The 21,510-nt window shown below is 48.3% G+C and overlaps 1 protein-coding gene across 1 annotated transcript in view; it reads left to right on the top strand.

The window, feature by feature from the left end:
• The first annotated feature begins 18,514 nt into the window (after nucleotides 1-18,514).
• LOC121876751 overlaps nucleotides 18,515-21,510 on the top strand; it is a 73,219-nt gene continuing 70,223 nt past the window's right edge. The window contains exon 1 of the mRNA XM_042382122.1: nucleotides 18,515-18,901. Within this exon, the coding sequence (XP_042238056.1) occupies nucleotides 18,515-18,901 (387 nt within the window). The remainder of the gene's footprint in view (nucleotides 18,902-21,510) is intronic.

Consider the following 21,510-nt stretch of genomic DNA (forward strand, 5'->3'; position numbering starts at 1 on the left):
TGCAAGATTGCAACATTGACCAGAACGGGCGGATTCCTGAGCCCTTTGTTGCAGGTTGCAGTATTGAACGAGAAGAAGAAGGCGTCATTGTTGAGTGTATATTGAGTGTGCCATTGAGTGTGTAGGACCACAGGTGTGTGTTGGAGGAGGGTCACAGGTGTGTGTGTGTTGGCGGGTTACAGGTGTGTTTTGGAGTGTTCCAGGTGTGTGTGTTGGAGTAGGGTCACAGGTGTGTGTGTGTTGGCGTGTTGCAGGTGTGTGTTGCGGGTCACATATGTGTGTTGGCGTGTTCAGGTGTGTGTTGGCGTGTTGCAGGTGTGTGTTGCAGAAAATACCTAGTAGTCATGTAGTGGGGCGGGGGGAGGGGGTGATGCAAAAGTAGAAGGCTGAGGCAAATACAAGATAAGAGTATTGGGGCGGCGAGATGGTGTTTGTTGGGGGGGGCGGGCAGGGCGGGGCGGGGTACAGTTGCATGTCACTAGCAGTACCATTAGCAGCACCACATTCCACAGTTTACCAGTACGTGTGTGTGTGTGTGTGTGTGTGTGTGTGTGTGTGTGTGTGTGTGTGTGTGTGTGTGTGTGTGTGTGTGTGTGTGTGTGTGTGTGTTCTCGTTCCTCACGCTAACACACCTGTAGGAGATAACAGGTATTTGGACTTTTATGTTGAACTTTTGGACGTTTTTGTGACTTGGATATAACCAATTTCTGGACTTGATCAACCTCTAGGACTGTGTGACGGGACGTGATCAACCTCTAGGACTGTGTGACGGGACTTGATCAACCTCTAGGACCGTGACGGGACTTGATCAACCTCTAGGACTGTGTGACGGGACTTGATCAACCTCTAGGACTGTGTGACGGACGTGATCAACCTCTAGGACTGTGTGACGGACTTGATCAACCTCTAGGACTGTGTGACGGGACTTGATCAACCTCTAGGACCGTGACGAGACTTGATCAATCTCTCGGACTGCGTGACGGGATTTGATCAACCTCTAGGACTGTGACGGGACGTGATCAACCTCTAGGACTGTGTGACGGGACTTGATCAACCTCTAGGACCGTGACGGACTTGATCAACCTCTAGGACTGCGTGACGGGACTTGATCAACCTCTAGGACTGCGTGACGGGACTTGATCAACCTCTTTGGTCATATATTTGGACTTAACGACTCTATAACGTCCAGGACTTTTAACTACTTGCTCAACTGTTTTAGAACTACTGTAATTAATGGCCATTGACTCCCCCTCCCCCCTCCCCTCCCTCCCTCCTCCTCCCTTCCCACTCCTCCGCCCTTACCTTTACACTTCCCACTCCCTTATTCCCCCTCCCTCATCTTCCTATCCCTCTTCCCTTTCCCCCTCCTCCTCTCCCCCTCCCCCCTCCCCCCTCCCCTCCCCCCACACTTCCTTCAGCTGTTGTAAATGGTCGATCGTTCACGTGACGTCATAGGGGGGTGAGTGAGAAGTACAGGCAACAGAGAGAGAGAGAGAGAGAGAGAGTTGCGATAAGCGTTTTAGCATTTTACAGTTGTGTTGAGAATGTCACGCGACACCTCTTGCCCCTCCTCCCCTCTTCTTCCGTCTCCTCCTGCCCCTCTTGCCCCTCCTCCCCCTCTTCTTCCGTCTCCTCCTGCCCCTCTTCCTCCTCCTCCCCTCTTCTTCCGTCTCCTCCTGCCCCTCTTGCCCCTCCTCCCCCTCTTCTTCCGTCTCCTCCTGCCCCTCTTCCTCCCCCTCCCCTCTTCTTCCGTCTCCTCCTGCCCCTCTTCCTCCTCCTCCCCTCTTCTTCCGTCTCCTCCTGCCCCTCTTGCCCCTCCTCCCCCCTCTTCTTCCGTCTCCCCTCTCTTCCTCCCCCTCCTCCACACTCACCTAACTACCCTATACAAGTTTAGCCCCAGTGTCTACATGTCTGTGTGTCTGTCTGTGTACATGTCTACGTAAATGTGTTTTTGTGTGTGCGTATATGTGCGTGTGGGAGTATGTGAGTGCCTGGTTATTTTTGTGGGGGGGTTTTGTCTACATATGTGTGTGTGTGTGTGCTTGCTAGATTGTATGTATGCGTGTATGAATGAATTAATGTACGTAAATAGTTATACACCGACAGTCACACACAGACACACACACACCACACAGACACACACACACACACACACACATACACACACACACACACACACACACACACTCAACTTAAACCAGGGTAAAAAAAAATATAAAAAAAATTAGACCTTGAATTAATATATATTTCTAACCTCAGACAACCAGGCACTGTTAACTAGCCAATTACTAACGAGACGAATAACATGTTGTTTATATACGATGGTTAGTGATTCTCTCTGATTCTGTGTATGTATGTATGTATGTACAGGGGTATGTGTGTGTGTGTGTGTGTGTGTGTGTGTGTGTTGGTGGTGGTGGCACTGTGCACAAAGAGGGCAGTCCTTTGTAAACCAAATATGGCACCTTGTGTTTCAGTGGGTGGGATACAGCCTCTCTCTCTCTCTCTCTAAAGTGAGGTTGGTATGCAGAGAGAGAGAGAGAGAGAGAGAGAAAGGGTATAGCTATGACGCAGCATTTTTGAGAAACACCAAACCATACACACACACACACACACACACACACACACACACAGTTGTTAAAATGTATACATGTGTCTGTGAGTGTGTTTGTATGTCAATATATTTCTGTACGTGTGCGTCTATGTGTATATTTGTAATTAAAAGATTGTGTATGTATGTATGTATGTATGTTTTTAGTGTGTGTGTGTGTGTTTGTGTACAGTAAATGTCTGTCTGCATTTGGTTAGGTTGTCATCTGTGTATATAAATACTTTTGTAACTTATCGTATGTGTTTGAGGACGTGTGTGTGTGTGTGTGTGTGTGTGTGTGTGTGTGTGTGTGTGTGTGTGTGTGTGTGTGTGTATGAGGTATGAACGAACCTGTGTGTGTGTGTATATTTAGACCTTAGAGTTACATAGACGGTAAATGTGGGTCACACAATGGCATCATTTCTCTAATTATCCAGCGGTCATCTTTTCTCTCTCACTTTCTCTCTCCTCTCTCTCTCTCACTCTTCCATAATGGCCGCTGAGACACACATCTATACGGACAGTGTCGAGTATCACCTGACTCAAGACTCAAGTAATAGTGGAGGAGGCAATTTAGGAAGTAAATATCGCCTGACGACATCTTAAATGACTGGCCTCCTCCTCCCTCCTTCCTCCCTCCCTCCCTCCCTCCCTCCCTCCTTCCCTCCTCCCTCCTCCTCCCTCCCTCCCTCCCTCCCTCCCTCCCTCCCTCCCTCCCTCCCTCAGTGTTGCCAGATACCATCAAATGATCCACTACATTTTTAATTCTACATCTCCATATAATTTTACTTAATATGAATTATTATACATATATTACTTTTCCATATTAATTTAGTAGTTATTAAAGGGATATAAGTGTTATTAAAGGTCGTTTATGAAGGAATTTGTTGTATAAAAAGAAAAAAATGTGAGGAACTGGTCATGGCAACACCGAGGCACTGCCCACGTGCCAAGAATCCCAAATGAAAAATTTCTCTTGAGATTTTTTTTGTTATCATCTCTTCTGCCTCCACCTGTGTGTGTGTGTGTGTACCGACGACACCTTCAGGAGGAGCGTGGCAGGTCGTGAGGGCGGCCACTAAGACATGGGCGTGTCTGGGTATGGGAGAGTGAGATGAGGAGGATGGCCGCTGGGTGAGGAAGGGAGGGGGTGATGGGCATGGGAGTTGTTGGAGGGCTGGGTATGAGGGTAGTGAGGATAGGGGGAGGGATAGAGAGGTAGGGTAGGCGGGGAGGATAGAGGGTGGGGTAGAGGTGGGTATGTGTTAGGGTGAAGTTGGTGACCCGCATCCTGAATTAAAGAAAATGGGTTGTCGTCAGCTGGTCCTGGTACACACGTGGACGACCACCTGAGTGTAGTAGTAGTAGTTGTAGTAGTAGTAGTAGTAGTAGTAGTAGTAGTAGTAGTAGTAGTTAGGATAATGATAACAACAACAACAACAACAATAAACATCTCAGTAACACACACACACACACACACACACACACACACACAATAGTTTTATCACTAGCTGACTTAATATGGCGTGGGTTACCTACCCTTCACTTCGACTCTAATACCTCGCCCATACTAAATGACTCGCCTCTGGGTGGTGATAGTTGTGGTAATAGTGGTGGTGGTGGTAGTGGTGGTGGTTGTGGTGGTGGTGGTGTGGTGGTAGTGGTTGTGGTGGTGGTGGTGGTGGTGGTGGTGGTGGTGAGTGGTGTGGTTGTTTGGTGGTTGTGGTGGTAGTGGTTTGTGGTGGTAGTGGTTGTTGTGGTGGTGGTGGTGGTGGTGGTGGTTATTGTGGCGGTGGTGGTGGTAGTGGTTGGTGGTGGTGTGGTGGTGGTGGTGGTGGTGGTGGTGGTAGTGGTTGTGGTGGTGGTTGTGGTGGTGGTGGTGGTGGTAGTGGTTGTGGTGGTGGTTGTGGTGGTGGTGGTGGTGGTTGTGGTTGTGGTGTGGTGGTGGTGGTGGTGGTTGTGGTTGTTGTGGTGGTGGTGGTAGTGGTTGTTGTGGTGGTGGTGGTGATGGTGGTGGTGGTGGTGGTGGTGGTAGTGGTTGTTGTGGTGGTGGTGGTTGTGGTTGTTGTGGTGGTGGTGGTAGTGGTTGTTGTGGTGGTGGTGGTGGTGGTGGTGGTAGTGGTGGTTGTTGTGGTGGTGGTGGTGGTGGTGGTGGTAAGTGGTGGTTGTTGTGGTGGGTGGTGGTGGTAGTGGTTGTGGTGGTGGTGGTGGTGGTGGTGGTGGTGGTGGTGGTGGTGGTAGTGGTTTGGTGGTGTTGTTGGTTTGTGGGTGGTGGTTGGTGGTGGTTGTGGTGGTTGTGGTTGTAGTGGTGGGTGGTGGTGGTGGTGGTGGTTGTGGTTGTTGTGGTGGTGGTGGTTGGTGGTAGTGGCTGTTGTGGTGGTGGTGGTGATGGTGGTGGTAGTGGTGGTGGTGGTGGTGGTGGTGGTAGTGGTTGTTGTGGTGGTGGTGGTGTTGTTGGTGGTGGTAGTGGTTGTTGTGGTGGTGGTGGTGGTGGTGGTTGTGGTTGTTGTGGTGGTGGTGGTAGTGGTTTGTTGTGGTGGTGGTGGTGGTGGTGGTGGTGGTGGTGGTGGTGGTGGTGGTGAGTGGTGGTGGTGGTAAGTGGTTGTGTGGTGGTAGTGGTGGTGGTGGTGGTGGTTGTGGTGGTAGTGGTGGTGGTGGTGGTATGGTGAGTGGTTTGTGGTGGTGGTGGTGGTTGTTGTTGTGGTGGTTGTGGTGGTTGTAGTGGTAGTGATGACAGATTGCAGGTACAGCTACAGGTACAGGTACTGGGTACTGGGTGCAGGTACAGGTACGGGTACAGGTACAGGTACGGGTACAGGTCGGGTACATGTACAGGTGCAGCTACAGGTACAGGTGGGCATGACAGGTACGGAGTGCAGAATACAGATCTGTACAGGGCTGGGTACAGGTGCAGGTACGGGATGCAGGTGTACAGGTACAGGTGCAGTGCAGGTACAGGTACAGGTACAGGTTGCAGATTGCAGGTACGGTGCAGGTGCAGGTACAGCTACGGGTGCAGGTACAGGTGCAGGTACAGGTGCAGCTACGTCAGGGGTCAGGTACGGGTACAGGTACAGGTACTGGGTCTGGTGAGTGCAGGTACAGGTGCAGGTGCAGGTACAGGTGGTGGGTTGCAGGTGCAGGTGGTGGAGTGCAGGTTCTGGGTGCAGGTTGCAGGTGGGTGGGTACAGGTACAGGTACAGGTATGGTGCAGGTCTGGGTACAGGTGCAGGTGCTGGGTGCAGGTCGCAGGTGCAGGTGCAGATGTACGGTGCAGGTGCAGGTGGGGTGGAGTCACGGGTACAGGTGCAGGTACAGGTGCGGGTGCATGCAGGTGCAGCTACGGGTACAGGTGCAGGTTGCAGTTGCAGGTGCGGGTGCAGGTACAGGTACAGGTACGGGTACAGGTACAGGTAAGGTACAGCTACGGGTACATGTACAGGTACAGCTACAGGTACAGCTACAGGTACAGCTACGGGTACAGGTACAGTATATGTTTCTGTACCGCTCACCTGTTCTACCTCAACATTGTTCATCGTTCAGGTGTTAAGTAATTACCACGACGTAAATGACAGGTGACCTTGATCCTCTAAACCTAAGGTAGTGTGTGTGTGTGTGTGTGGTGTGTGTGTGTGTGTGTGTGTGTGTGTGTGTGTGTGTGTGTGTGTGAAGGCAGGCCATTACAGGGTTTCAACAGTTACGGTACAAAAGTGAGAGTAGGGAACCCTGATCAGTTGATTTTGACAATGGTTGGTTTGGGACCTGACCTGACCTGACCTAAATACTTCTTAATTTAAAACTATAATAACCTGATTTAGATTTTGAGGTCGCAGTTGTGTGTGTGTGTGTGTGTGTGTGTGTGTGTGTGTGTGTGTGTGTGTGTGTGTATGTGCGTGTGTGTTATTATGTTTAGGAGAGATCCACTGACAACCTCCCTTCCCCCCTCCCCCTCTCACCCTCCCCTACTCCCCCCTCCCTCCCCCACCCCTAGTGTGTCCCAGTTCATACTAACAAGAATATGAAGGCCTGTCTGTAAATATGTCGGTCATGTGCTCTATTTGGTGTTGCTAGTTGCTTCTATTATTATTATTGTTTATTATTATTATTATTATTATTATTATTATTATTATTTATTATTATTTTATTATTATTATTGTTTATTATTATTATTATTATTATTTATCTCTTAAGGTTCATTCCGAGTCAATACCAATCCTCAATTTTTTTCCGAGTTATTAAATACAAAACAAGAATTAATAACAATAAGGTAAATACTCTTGTTATTACACCTGCTAATTAATTACATTGACACAGGTAAAAGAACTCTTTGATTAACGTTCGCTTAATTTAATTACCGTCCTGTAATTATTTGGCGTATTTTAAAATTTGACAACGGTAAACAGGAGTGATTGTTATTGTCTGACGGACGGGTTTGGCGAGCACTGTTTTGGCGAGAGTACTGTTTTGGGAGTACTGTTTGAGTACTGTTTTGCGAGCACTGTTTTTGCGAGGCACTGTTTTGGCGAGTACTGTTTTGGCGAGCACTGTTTTGGCGAGTACTGTTTTGGCGAGCACTGTTTTAACGGCTACTGTTTTGGCGAGCACTGTTTTGGCGAGTACTGTTTTGGCGAGCACTGTTTTGGCGAGTACTGTTTTGGCGAGTACTGTTTTGGCGAGTACTGTTTTGGCGAATACGTTGAATTAAATTGAAACAGTTTATTTAGCCAGAAAAACACAGATACAGAGTGGATAATAATAACAATAATAACATGGAATAGTAGTACAGTAGCTTGGTGGTGACGTTGGCGAAGGTCGTTTTGTTGATTATCGTTATGGGGGTTTACAGTGGTGTACATATAGACAACACCAATGTTACAAACAGAGAGAGAGAGCTTGTAATAACCTGTATATTTTGTCTTTACAGGTATGTATGGTGAAGCTGTTATGTGAGGCAGAAATGTACAGTACTGGAGGAAAGGTAAACTCTCTCTCTCTCTAGCTTCTTTATAATTCCTTTTTTATTTTATACATACATACATAAATAATAATAATAATAATAATAATAATAATGGTTGCCCTTCGTGTAACGAGGATGGCCGGCGTGAATTTGTTTAAGGTGTAGAAGCTGTCGCCAACACAACAACCACACCCTGAGTTAACGAGTTGCATGACCCAGTGTCAGGGCCGTCCCTAGGAGGGTGCGGGGCCCCACAAAACTCAAAAGGCAGGAGTCACAACTCACAGGACAGGACACAACCTGATCTCACTGGTTACTGACCCTGGTGGACTGGCTGTGTGGAGTGGAGGTCAATGGATTGGAGTCAGATTATGCGGTCACAACCCCCATGGGACTGTCGCTATGGATGGTAAGGTCACGGTTGTGATGGTGGCGTAATGTGTCCGAGGTCACTGGGTCTAGTGCTGGGCTCCGCGGGCCCCCCACACACAGGGGCCCCGGGTGGTCGCCCTCCTAAAAGGACGGGCCTGCCCAGTGTCAAGGAATAGTCCGAGAAGACCGGACAACTCGCCAACTGCACTGGCTAACCATTATCCCGGAACACGATCCATAAATCGACTAATATCCAGGTTCCCCAATTACTGCTGGGTAGACAGAGGCAAATGGCGTAAAGAAACTTGCCCATACTTTCACCCTGCTCGGGGATCGAACCTGGGTCCACTCACTTGCGAGGCGGGCATGCTGACCATTACACCACAGACATACATACATATATTTAGAATAAGATACATAGTTTGATGAATAGAAACAGATAAATTAATAGATAGATAGACGAAGAAGGAGGGGAGGAGGGGAGGGAGCGGAGGGAGGATGAAGCGGTGCCTGGGGGAGAGGGATGGGAGACTGTGAGGACGGACAGAAGGGGGGGTGAGAGGAGAGGTACTTGGGGTGAGGAGATATAAATAGGGGGGGGAGGTCAACAGAGGTCAGCATTAAAACGAGTTAACATAGTCAGGTCACGCACCACAAACACCACACACTGACCACCTAACACACCCACGCACCTTATCTCTCTCCCACAGACAAACACACACACACATAAGCTCACCGTATATAATATTGTCTCTGGCTGGCCACACGCACACACACACACACACACACACACACACACACACACACACACACACACACACACACACACACACACACACACACACACACACACACACACACACACACACCATATTACCCTTGGCACTGCCGCTATACTACTGTGACCCCATTGTGTTTGTATAAGAGAGAGAGAGAGAGAGAATTCAACACTAAATAAACTAAACATAATTACTGAAGGAGGAAGAAGCACTGTGATTGGTCAAGAGTATTCGGTCATGCGCTGTGATTGGTTAAGAGCTTTCAGTCGCTCGCTGTGATTTGTTAATTCTTACCCATTGATATCTCTACCATTATCCATCCCCTTACCCCCTCCCCTTACCTGCCTCCTGACCAACAGGTAACAGGAGGTAATTACAGCTGTCGTGATACACATTTGTCGTGAACCAAGCTAGAGTTTTGTGTGTGTGTGTGTGTGTGTGTGTGTGCAGAATATTCCCCAAAAGGTGAAAACGTCTGTAGGGAGATGATGGGCTGATGGCGTGATGAGGGGAGGGAGGGAGGGAGGGAGAGAGGGAGGAGGAGAGAGAGGGAGGAGGGAGGGAAAGACAGAAGAGGGAGAGAGAAAAATGGAAGAAGGGAGGAGAGAGAGAAGAGGAGGGGGAGGATAGAGTTTATACGTTTTAATATTTCAAAAAAAATAATTTCTTTAGAATTTTATGCGTCAAATGTTGTGTTTTTTTAGTTTTATGCGTCAAAAGTTGTGGCTATATTATAATCACTTACTCAAAAGACGCAGACATTTAAAATTCATGGTTAAAACCGAGGAGACATTTTAAATTCTTCAACTACTAAAATGTCACTATTTGTATTCCTGCAAAGCCAACCATTAAATGTTTTATGTCCCAGAGTAAAGAGTGGACGGACCAGTGTTGTGAGGAGAACTGAGGTCACGCAGGTCTACCTGTGACGGGGGTCTACCTGTGACAGGGGGGTGTCTACCTGTGACGGGGTCTACGTGTGACGGGGTCTACCTGTGACGGCAGAGTCTACCTGTGACGGGGTCTACCTGTGACGGGGGTCTACCTGTGACGGGGTCTACCTGTGACGGGGGTGTCTACCTGTGACAGGGGGTCTACGTGTGACAGGGGGTCTACCTGTGACGGGAGTCTACCTTTGACGGGGTCTACGTGTGACGGGGGTCTACCTGTGACGAGGGGTCTACCTGTGACGGGAGTCTACCTGTGACAGGGGGTGTCTACCTTTGACGGGGGTCTACGTGTGACAGGGGGTCTACCTGTGACAGGGGGGTCTACGTGTGACGGGGGTCTACCTGTGACGGGGGGAGTCTACCTGTGACAGGGGGGAGTCTACCTGTGACGGGGGTCTACCTGTGACAGGGGGTGAATACTTGTAACCGGGGATGTACTTGTATGGGGGGTCTTCCCTGTGAGGGGGAGTCTACCTGTGACGGAAGTCTACCTGTGATGGGGGTCTACCTGTGACGGGAACCTACCTGTGACGGGGTGGAGTCTACCTGTGACGGGGAACCTACCTGTGACGGAGTCTACCTGTTATGGGGGAGGGGGGTGTACAAGCCCAGGTAATGAGAGGTGACCCAACCATGCTATTTTAACATTATGCCTTCAGGTGTGTCATGGGTCAGGCGAGGGGGGGGTGGAAGGGAGGGTAGGAGGAAGAGGAGATGGATAGGGGAAGGAGGAGAAGATGGTGGAATGTGTGTGTGTGTCTGAATAAACATAATAACCCCCTATACTTACGAGTTTGTTAAGAATCCATCATTGTGTCGTAAGTTAAGTGAGTCATTCCTCCACGTCGTCACTTAAGGTAAAAACCATAAGGGGGGGGAGGAAGGAACCTCTTAAGGCCCACGTCATTGTGCCCTAAGTTGGCCATGAGCTTCGTGCATCTCCCAGGTGAAGAAATTTAGTGTTAATTAAGTCATTAAGTAGGCGAGGAGTGTGACTGTCAGGTGGGAGTGACAGTCTAATAGAAAACTGTGAGTGGTGACTAACTGAACTAGCAGCTCATTACGTGACGCGGCCCTGGCACTATGGCACTGTATCCTCCTCACTGTTTGGCTCTCCATCTTCTTCTGCACTGTGGCTCTCATCTTCCTGTGCACTGTGGCCCTACATCTTCTTCTGCCCTGTGGCCCTTACCTTTCTCTAGCACTGGCCCTCACCCTCCTTTAGCACTGTGGCCCTTACCCTTCCCTAGCACTGTGGCCCTTACCCTTTACTCTGTGTGGCCTTACCCTCCTTTGGCACTGGGCCCGCACCCTTCCTAGCACTGTGGCCCTCACCCTTCTTCTGGCACTGGCCCTTACCCTTCTAGCACTGTGGCCTCACCCTCCTTTGGTACTTGGCCCTCCCTCCTTGGAACTGTGGCCCTCCATCTTCCTCTGGCATTGTGGCCCTCTCCCTCCTGCTGTGGCCCTTACCCTTCCCTAGCACTGTGGCCCTCACCATCCCTTGGCACTGTGGCCCTCCATCTTCCTCTGGCATTGTGGCCCTCACCCTCCCTTGGCACTGTGGCCCTCTTAGATATATTTATTCATGTTAGGTATATTAGACAGGTCTGGTAGACGTATATTAGACAGGTGTGGTAGACAGATATATTAGACAGATGTGGTAGACAGATATAAAAGTGTCATTTTTAGGTGTGGCAACGAACTATTTTCCCTAACAACCTGAACTGGATAGTGTCCCCACCACCACTTGTTTGTCCGTGCTTAAAGGGATGATTGTATGTAATAAACAGGGCAGATTATTTTCTGGTCTGTGTGTGTGTTTTTAGTCCGTACACACACACATACGTACAAGCACGCACATACACGTACATAACTACTGTACGTATATGCATTTAAATACATGTGGTGTCGCAGTCTTGCATGCATACCCACTCATGTTTATATTTACAGGCACACGTACACACACGCACACATACACGCACGCACACACACACACACACACACACACACACACACACACACACACACACACACACACACACACACACACACACACACACACACAATATAGAAGCCAAATTGGTGTTAAAGTTTGACTAAGACAAGTTGGGTGAAAATCCTCTGAGAGAGAGAGAGAGAGAACTCGCTTACTCGCTCACTCCCTTAAGTAAACCAGGCTGGGTCTTCCTCTCTCACTTCAATTTAGTTCACCCACGACCCTCGACCCCCACGGCCCCTCCGGCCCTCCGGCCCCACCTCGACCCCGGCCTCGGCCCCCACGGCCCCTCCAGCCTCCAGCCCCTCCGGCCCCCGGCCCCGGCCCCTCCGGCCCCCACGGCCCCTCCACGGCACCACCCCTCAACGACCTGTAAAGTTCTGCGGGAAGGAAGGAAGACGGTTGACGGGATGTGACGGGAATGGGATGAGATGGGACGGGAACCGGAGCGGAACGGGGCAGGAACAGAACGAGAGACGGGAACGGATGCAGACGGAACAGAGACGCAAATGAGACGGAACAGAGACGTGACAGGAACATAATGGAACAGAGACGCAAATGAGACGGAACAGAGACGCGACAGGAACATAACGGAACAGAGACGCAAACGGGACGGGAGGAACTGCATATCATTAAGGATGGAACCAGAGCTGCTCATTGTTAGTCTGGTTTTTTGGGCGGAGTGGGGCGGTAAGCAGCTTAATTCTGACGCCCACCTGACAACTTCTCACCAGCCAGTGTAAGTGGGTTTACAGTCTCGTCGCGGGGAGAGGGTCATTTTGTCATCCTGGGGTTCGTTTTGTCAGGGGTTTATTTTAGGGTTCACTGTCAGGGGTTCATTTGAGGGTTCACTTTGACGGGGTTCATTTGACAGGGGTTCACTTTGACAGGGTAATTTTGAGGGTTCACTTTGACGGGTTCATTTGGGGTTCATTTTGGGGGTTCTTTGAGGGTTCACTTTGGAGTTCATTTTGACAGGGGTTCACTTTGACAGGGGTTCATTTTGAGGGGTTCACTTTGACAGGGGTTCAACTCGTGTCCTGAGAATATATCACGTGTGAAATGTGTCAGATGTGTCATACGAGAATGTGTCATATGTGTGTGTGTGTGTGTGTGTGAGATGTGCCATGTGTCAGTGTCATATGTGTGAGATTGTGTCATGTTTGAGTGTCATGTGTGTCAGTGCCATGTGTGTTCATGTGTGTGTCAGTGTCATGTGTGTCAGTGTCATGTGTGTCAGTGTCATGTGTGTCAGTGTCATGTGTCAGTGTCATGTCTGTGGATGTCATGTGTGTGTGTCAGTGTCATGTGTGTGTCAGTGTCATGTGCGTGAATGTCATGTGTGTCAGTGTCATGTGTGTCAGTGTCATATGTGTCAGTGTCATGTGTGTGAATGTCATGTGGCATATAATTATCACACCTTTTACCTGCAATGTTCTTTACACACCTTTATAAATACTCACCTTTGGGGGAGGGTGGAAGGGGGAGGGTGGAAGGGGGAAGAGGAGAGGAAGGAAGAGGAGAGAGGAAGGGACGAAGGAGGGAGGGAAGGGAGGGAGGGAGGAGGGGGAACTACTATATTATAATGGCGTCTTAAGGATTCACTTTTGTTTGAGTAAGTAAGGCCATTATGTCGTCATATAGCCCAGGTGTTGTGTTATGGCCCCGGGTATTAGTGGTCGCTGGTGGCCAATAACAATGGTTTCTCTTATCTGGGATATTGGTTCACACACACACACACACACACGCACATACATACATACATACGTACATACATATACGCACGCACAGACACATTCATACACACACACACACACAGTTCATACATACATATAGTACAGACTCATACATACTACATACATACATACATACATATACATACATAAACAAACCTGATCTTTAATAATTAGAAATATTATCTAATTTAACTATGGTAAAAAACTCAATGATTTATTTATTTTCTTCATAAACTACAAAGTCAACTAAACCAAATAAACTTTCATATATGTTGTTTTTTTATTTTATTTTTTTTTTTGAAATATAATTCTTGTGACAAAAGAAAAGAAAAAAAAAAGAATTTGTCGCTCTATTGAAGATAACAAACTCAATTAATACAAAACGTGCACATACTGTACATATACATACATACATTACATACATACATACATACATACATACATACATACATACACACATACATACATACGAAAAATCAACCTGGGTCTTTTTTAGTGAGATTTCAAATTTAATTATCGTAACCATTGTATCTCTCTCTCTCTCTCTCTCTCTTCCTCTCTCTCTCTCTCTCTCTCTCTCTCTCTCTCTCTCTCTAATCTTTTTATAGAACTTTTAAAATTATTTGTTATAAAAAGTACTATTTTTTTATAATTTGTGTGGAATATTAAAAAAAAATTCGTTGGAAGTGAATTAATTATTATATATAAAAGTAATTAACTCTTCTAGGTTAGGTTAGGTTAGCTTGGGTTAAGTTAGGTTAGGTTAGGTTAGGTTAGTTAGGTTAGGTGTGTTAGGTTTCTCGAATTATTTATCAACATAAAAACAATTAATATTTTGTCATTGCTTTTATGGAGGTTAAACTATTATTAAAAAAAAACAATTAACCTTTTTTTACCTTTTATAAAGCAATGATATCCCCCAGCACACCTGACCTAACCTAGCATTAAAATAGTGTATTCTCTCTCTCTCTCTCTCTCTCTCTCTCTCTCTCTCTCTCTCTCTCTCTCTCTCTCTTTTTCTCTCTCCAATCCATTTTTCTTCTCTCTCTCTCTCTCTCTCTCTCTCTCTCTCTCTCTCTCAATCCAGGGTACATATTATCTCTCCCCTCTCTCTCTCTCTAGGGTACACATTATCTCTCTCTCTCTCTCTCTCTCTCTCAATCCGGTACATATTATCTCCCCTCTCTCTCTCTCTAGGGTACACATTATCTCTCTCTCTCTCTCTCTCTCTAATCCAGGGTACACATTATCTCTCCCTCTCTCTCTCTCCTCTCTCTCTTTTCCAGTTCTCTCTCCCCTCTCTCTCTCTCTTAGGGTACATTATCTCTCTCCTCTCTCTTTCTCTCTAGGGTACACTTATCTCTCTCTTTCTCTCTTTCTTTCTCTCTCTCTCTCTCAATCCAGATTGCATCTCTCTCTCTCTCTCTCTCTCTCTCAATCCAGGGTATTTCTCTCTCCTCTCTCTCTTCTCTCTTCTCTCTCTCTCTCTCTCTCTCTCTCTCTCCAATCCAGGTCGTATTATCTCTCTCCCTCTCTCTAGAATATTATCTCCTCTCTCTCTCTAGGGTACACATTATCTCTCTCCCTCTCTCTCTTTCAAGGTACACATTATCTCTCTCCCTCTCGCTCACTCTCTCCCCTGGGGCAGCACATTTCCTCCACTTGGTCATCTCCCTCTAATCTCCAGCTTCCAGCCTCCTAATCCTCGAGCGTGACTCCCGACTCGAGTATTACCCACCTCTGTTAACATAGACGGAATTAATGCATTATAACTCTTCTGTTGGCGAGCGAAGGTTCGTCTGGCGATAACTTGAATCCTTAGTCTTGGTTAATCCGGGCCGGGCGTGACTGTGTGTGTGTGTAAGTGTGTAAGATTGTCATTGTAAACATCAGCTAGAGGTCGTGACGTCATTGTAAACATTAGTTAGAGGTCGTGACGTCATTGTAAACATCAGCTAAGTCGTGACGATGTAAACATTAGCTAGAGGTCGTGACGTCATTGTAAACATCAGCTAGAGGTCGTGACGTCATTGTAAACATTCCCGAGAGAATATGACGTCAGTATAAACATAAACACTAACACGAGGCCAAAATATAACATCTTTAGACACCCACGTACTCTAAATGTTAAAATAATTACAACATTTCAACATTCTGGAGGACTGTAGTAATGTTTTTGTTTGCGTACCTAAATTTAGAACAACAATTTACATAATGTTAATAAGTTATATGAATTACTTTGTTATTTTTAGATTAACAGGTGAACACAGGTGAGGCTCAGGTGAACACAGGTAGTTATCGTACTCAAGGGGTTAAGACTGGGAAACTTTCACTCGGAGATTACTTTACTTTTTAAGACGGGATAAATTCTGTCCTTAAGGTGGCTAAAAGAAAGAGAGAAAGATAAAAAGAAAGTGAAGAGGCAGAGAAGAAGAGAGAGAGAAATCAATATCTATATATTAAAACAAAATCGAATAAACATTTTCCTTCTATTTTATTTATGTAGTTTTTTTTATATAATATATCCTGAGTTCTTTTTATTATTATTTTTTGTTTTGCCGAGTATTATAAATTAAAGTTTTATATAAGACTTTTTTTCCGAATGTCAAGAAAGAACGCACCAGAATTTGACATTTCCGACAGATAGCGTCTTCCGATTTTTACGCTGGTGACTATAATATCTTAAATATATACTTTTAATTATTTTTCTTACGTTATATTTACTATGTAATTTATAAATAGTGATTGTTTGTTTGTTTCTTAAGTGGTAGTAATTATTTTTTTTTTGTATTTATGTGTTTGTTGTAAGCCACGAAGTCCAAGTCGAGGGAATTTGCGGGTGTCCGGACATAGTCGACGCCAACCACCAGCGGTCCACAATAACAAACGCGCATCATAATCTGTTTACAATGTTACCGTCTCCTAGCCTGGCATACCAATGTTACCGTCTCCTAGCCTGGCATACCAATGTTACTTCCTGCCTGGTACCAATGTTACGTCTCCTAGCCTGGCATACCAATGTTACGTCTCTAGCCTGGCATACCAATGTTCCGTCTCTAGCCTGGCATACCAATGTTACCGTCTCCTAGCCTGGCATACCAATGTTACCGTCTCCAGCTGACATACCAATGTTGCAATCCCTTACCCCAAGATATTGGAGGCGTCAGCACCACACCCCAGATATTGGAGGCGTCAGCACCACACCCCCAGATATTGAAGGCGTCAGCACCACACCCCCAGATATTGAAGGCGTTAGCACCACACCCCAGATATTGAAGGGCGTCAGCAACACCCCCAGATATTGGAGGCGTCAGCACCACCCCCAGATATTGAAGGCGTCAGCACCACACCCCCAGATATTGGGCGTCAGCACCACCCCCAGATATTGAAGGAGTCAGCACCACACCCCCAGATATTGAAGGTCAGCACCACACCCCCAGATATTGGGCGTCAGCACCACACCCCAGATATTGAAGGCGTCAAGCACCACAGATATTGAAGCGTCAGCACCACACCCCCATTGAAAGCGTCAGCACCACACCCCCAGATATTGAAGGAGTCAGCACCACCCCCAGATATTGAAGGCGTCAGCACACACCCCCAGATATTGAAGGCGTTAGCACCACACCCCCAGATATTGAAGGCGTCAGCACCACACCCCCAGATATTGAAGGAGTCATTAATATTTCAAGATGGTGCTACGCCTTTTTAACAATCTGTCGTCAACTTGGTCTCGCGAATGCTGCCAGCTCAAAAGATTCCTTCTCTGGGGGTGAAGTGTGATTGGTGAACGTTCTCAGGGGGTGAAGCTGTTTAGTGGGTTATTTTCTGGGGGTGAAATTCTCTTAGTGGAGTTATATTTCTCTCTTTCTCTCTCTGGGGCTTACAAACTTTAAATATAATCCGGGGTCAAGTCTTGTACTGGAACTTAAACCGGTCTCTCTGGGGGATGACATTAGTGTTTTTAAAGGGTTAATATTCTCAGGGGATAAATTCTGTGATTGGCTTAAACATCTCTGGGGTTACGAGCTCAATGTTTATTCGGGGAAAAAAATAATTCTCTGGGGGTTAATTCCTTCTATACGATATAACCGAGAGGGTCTCCAACTACCTCCATACTCAGGGGCTGTGTGTGTGTGTGTGTGTGTGTGTGTGTGTGTGTACAATACAGAACAATATGCAGCCATTCAGGACCAACACACACACACACACACACACACACACTCATTTAATAATTGTTTTATTTTTGTGTGTGTTTTGTGTTCAGATTTCCGGGGGGTGGTGAGGTGGTGAGGGGGGAGTGACGAGGAGGGAGTGTAACAATAGATCTCCCCTTCCCCAGTACGAGCCCTCCTCCACACACACACACACACACACACACACACACACACACACACACACACACCCTGTATTTATTTACATGTTTTATTTGCACGCTTTTTTTATTGTGTGTCTCTCTGTTTTTACATATAGCGCTGTGTGTGTGTGTGTGTGTGTGTGTGTGTGTGTGTGTGTGTGTGTGTGTGTTTGTTTGTGTGTGTGTTTTTTGACTCTTTGTTTGTGCTTTTTTCGTTTGTTTGTGTAAGTCATCTAAAGTGATCATACACACACACACACACACACACACACACACACTGAGGTTCAAACAATGTCTGCAGTCGGTGTTTTTATGAGAGTTAAACTTCACATACATGATTCTGTTTGATGCTTTTTGGTTCGTTTTTTTCTTGGTGTGTGTGTGTGTGTGTGTGTGTGTGTGTGTGTGTGTAAAAACCACGCCTACGTCTTGAGATTAACCAATCAGAACATGAGCTTGTAGTGACGTATTTATAAAAAGACATGTCTTGGGATGAACCAATCAGAACGTGAGCCTCTAGTGACGTATAAGTGACGTCACCCTCGGAAGTGCTGTGATTGGTTAGAAAACACCCTCTTATAGTTTTTTGCTTACAGTGTACTGTGGGTGTGGAGAGGTGTATGGGCTACCAGGTGTTGGAGGTCTACCAGGTGTATGGAGCTACCAGGTGTATGGAGCTACCAGGTGTATAGGCTACCAGGTGTATGGAGGCTACCAGGTGTATGGAGCTACCAGGTGTATGGAGGCTACCAGGTGTTGGAGGCTACCAGGTGTATGGAGGTCTACCAGGTGTATGGAGGCTACCAGGTGTATGGAGGCTACCAGGTGTATGGAGGCTACAGGTGTATGGAGCTACCAGGTGTATGGAGGCTACCAGGTGTATGGGCTACCAGGTGTGGAGGTCACCAGGTGTATGGAGGCTACCAGGTGTATGGAGGCTACCAGGTGTATGGAGGCTACCAGGTGTATGGGCTCAGGTGTATGGGCTACCAGGTGTGTGGAGGCTACAGGTGTATGGAGGCTACCAGGTGTATGGAGGTCTACAGGTTTATGGGCTACAGGTGTATGGAGGCTGGTGTTGGGCTACCAGGTGTATGGAGGTCTACCAGGTGTATGGAGGCTACCAGGTGTATGGAGGCTACAGGTGTGGAGGGCTACCAGGTGTATGGAGGGCTACCAGGTGTATGGAGGCTACCAGGTGTATGGAGGGCTACAGGTGTATGGAGGCTACCAGGTGTATGGGCTACCAGGTGTATGGAGGCTACCAGGTGTGTGGGGTCTACCAGGTGTATGGAGGCTACCAGGTGTATGGAGGCTACCAGGTGTGGAGGTCTACCAGGTGTATGGGCTACCAGGTGTATGGAGGTCTACCAGGTGTTGGAGGCTACCAGGTGTATGGGCTGGTGTGATTCTAGTGGTGTATGGAGGCTACCAGGTGTATGGAGGCTACCAGGTGTATGGAGGCTACCAGGGTGTGGAGGGCTACCAGGTGTATGGAGGGCTGCAGGTGTTGTATGTATTGAAGAGAGAGAGTCTTTCTGTCTGTCTGTCTGTCTGTCTGGCTGTCTGTCTGTCTGTCTGTCTGTCTTCAAGCGTCTGTCTCTCCGGTTTGTCTGTTTATTTGTTTGTCTGTCTGTGTCTATATTTGGGGTGGAAGGTCAAAGTTCACACAAGGGGGGTGGGGTCAAGGTCAGGATTGTGTCTACTTGTTTCTTTGTTTACGTCTGTTTGTTTTTATTGTTGTTTGTTGGTTTATTTTAATGTTGTTGTTTTTGTTGTTGTTTTTGATATTGGTATTATTGTTCTTATTTTTCTTCTCTTTACAAACAAGTACCCCTCCTCCTCCTTCCCTCCCTCTTCCTTCCTTCCTCTCCTTCCTTCCCTCCCTCCCTCCTTCCTTCCCTCCTTCCTCCTTCCTTCCTCCCTCCCTCCTCTCCCTCCCTCCTTCCTTCCCCCTCCTTTCCTCCTCCCTCCTTCCCTCCTCCTCCTTCCTCCTCCCCTTCCTCCCCATCCTTCCCTCCTCCATCCTTCCTTCTCTCCTCCTCCCCTTCTCTCCCTCCATCCTTCTCTCCTCCCTCCTCCTTCCTCCCTTCTTCCTTCCCTCCCTCCTCCCTCCTTCCTTCCCCTCCTCCTCCCTCTCCCCCTCCCTCCCTTCCTTCCATCCTCCTTCCCTCCCTCCCTCCTTCCCTCCTCCCTCCTTCCTTCCCTCCCTCCTTCCTCCCTCCCTCCCTCCTCCCTCCTTCCCTCCCTCCCCTCCCCTCCCTCCCCTCCCTCCCTCCTTCCCTCCCTCCCTCCTTCCTTCTCTCCTCCCCTCCTTCCTTCTCTCCCTCCTCTTCCTTCTCCCCTCCCTCCCTCCTTCCCTCCTCCATCCTTCCTTCTCTCCCTCCCTCCTTCCTTCTCTCCCCTCCCTCCTTCCTTCTTTCCCTCCCTCCTTCCTTCTCTCCCTCCCTCCATCCCCTTCCCTCCATCCCTCCTTCCCTCCTCCCTCCTTCCTCTCCCTCCCTCCTTCCTTCTCTCCCCTCCTCCCTCCTTCCCTCCCTCCTTCTTCCTCCCATCCCTCCTTCCTCCCTCCTCCCTTCCCTCTCCCTCTAGTATCAATACCTCGCCCTCTCCTCATCATCCTACCCCCTCTTTTTCCTTCTGTCTCCTTCCTACACCTCCCTCTTCCTCCTCCTCCCTCTTCTTGCCCCCCTTCCTCCCTCTTCCTAACCCTTTTCTCCCCTTCCCCTCCTTCATTCTCCCTCTCATTCCTCTTCCTAACCTCTTCCTCTTACTACCCCTTTTCCTACCCCTTTTCCCCTCCCTCTTTACCCCCCCAGCTCCCGTAGGTCGGGGGGGCTCAGGGCTTGTTCTGAATACCAACGAGTGAAGTTGTAACAGAGCTGCCACCTGGAACTGTGGAGGGAGGGGGGGGGGAGGGGGAGGAAGGTGTGTTGGTGTGGAGGACAAAGTGTGGTGAGGCGGGAGGGAAGGTGTTTGAGGAGGGGAGGTGTGGGGAGGGAAGGTGGATGATGTGAGGGAGGGAGGGAGGAGGAGGGAGATTGAGGGAGGAGGGAAGGTGGGGAGGAGGGAGTGAGGGAGGAGGAGGTGTGTGTGAGGAGGAGGAGGGTGTTATTGAGGGAGGGAGGAGGAGGTGTGAGGAGGGAGGAAGTGTGAGGGAGGGAGGGAGGTGTGTGAGGAGGAGGAAGGTGTTTGGGGAGGGAGGGAGTGTGTGGGGAGGGAGGGAAGGTGTTATTGAGGGAGGGAGGGAGGTGTTATTGAGGGAGGGAGGGAAGGGTTATGTGAGGGAGGGAGGTGTTATTGAGGGAGGGAGGAGGTGTTGATTGGGGAGGAGGGAAGGTGTTTGAGGAGGGAGGAGGTGTTATTGAGGAGGGAGGAAGGTGTTGATTGAGGGAGGGAGGAGAGAGATAGAGGTTACAGGAGGATGAGAAGGGAGGGAGGGAAGGAAGGAGGGTATGTCTGGTTCACATGGAGGAGGGAGGGATGGAGGGAGGGAGGGAGGGAGGAATGTCTGGTTCACATGGAGGAGGGAGGGAGGGAGGGAGTGTCTGGTTCACATGGAGGAAGGAGGGTGTTTGGTTCACATGGTAGGAGGGAGGGAGGGAGGAGGGAGGGAGGTGTCTGGTTCACATGGAGGAGGGAGGGATGGAGGGAGGAGGAGTGTCTGGTTCATGGCGGTATTAGAGGAGGGAGGGAGGAGGGAGGGAGGGCCCACTATTGATTCTCAAGTGATGGTATGAGTTTGGAAGGGGGAGGAACCTTGGGCAGCC

Source organism: Homarus americanus, unplaced genomic scaffold (assembly GCF_018991925.1).
Source record: "Homarus americanus isolate GMGI-L3 unplaced genomic scaffold, GMGI_Hamer_2.0 scaffold50281, whole genome shotgun sequence".
Taxonomy (NCBI): Eukaryota; Metazoa; Arthropoda; class Malacostraca; order Decapoda; family Nephropidae; genus Homarus; species Homarus americanus.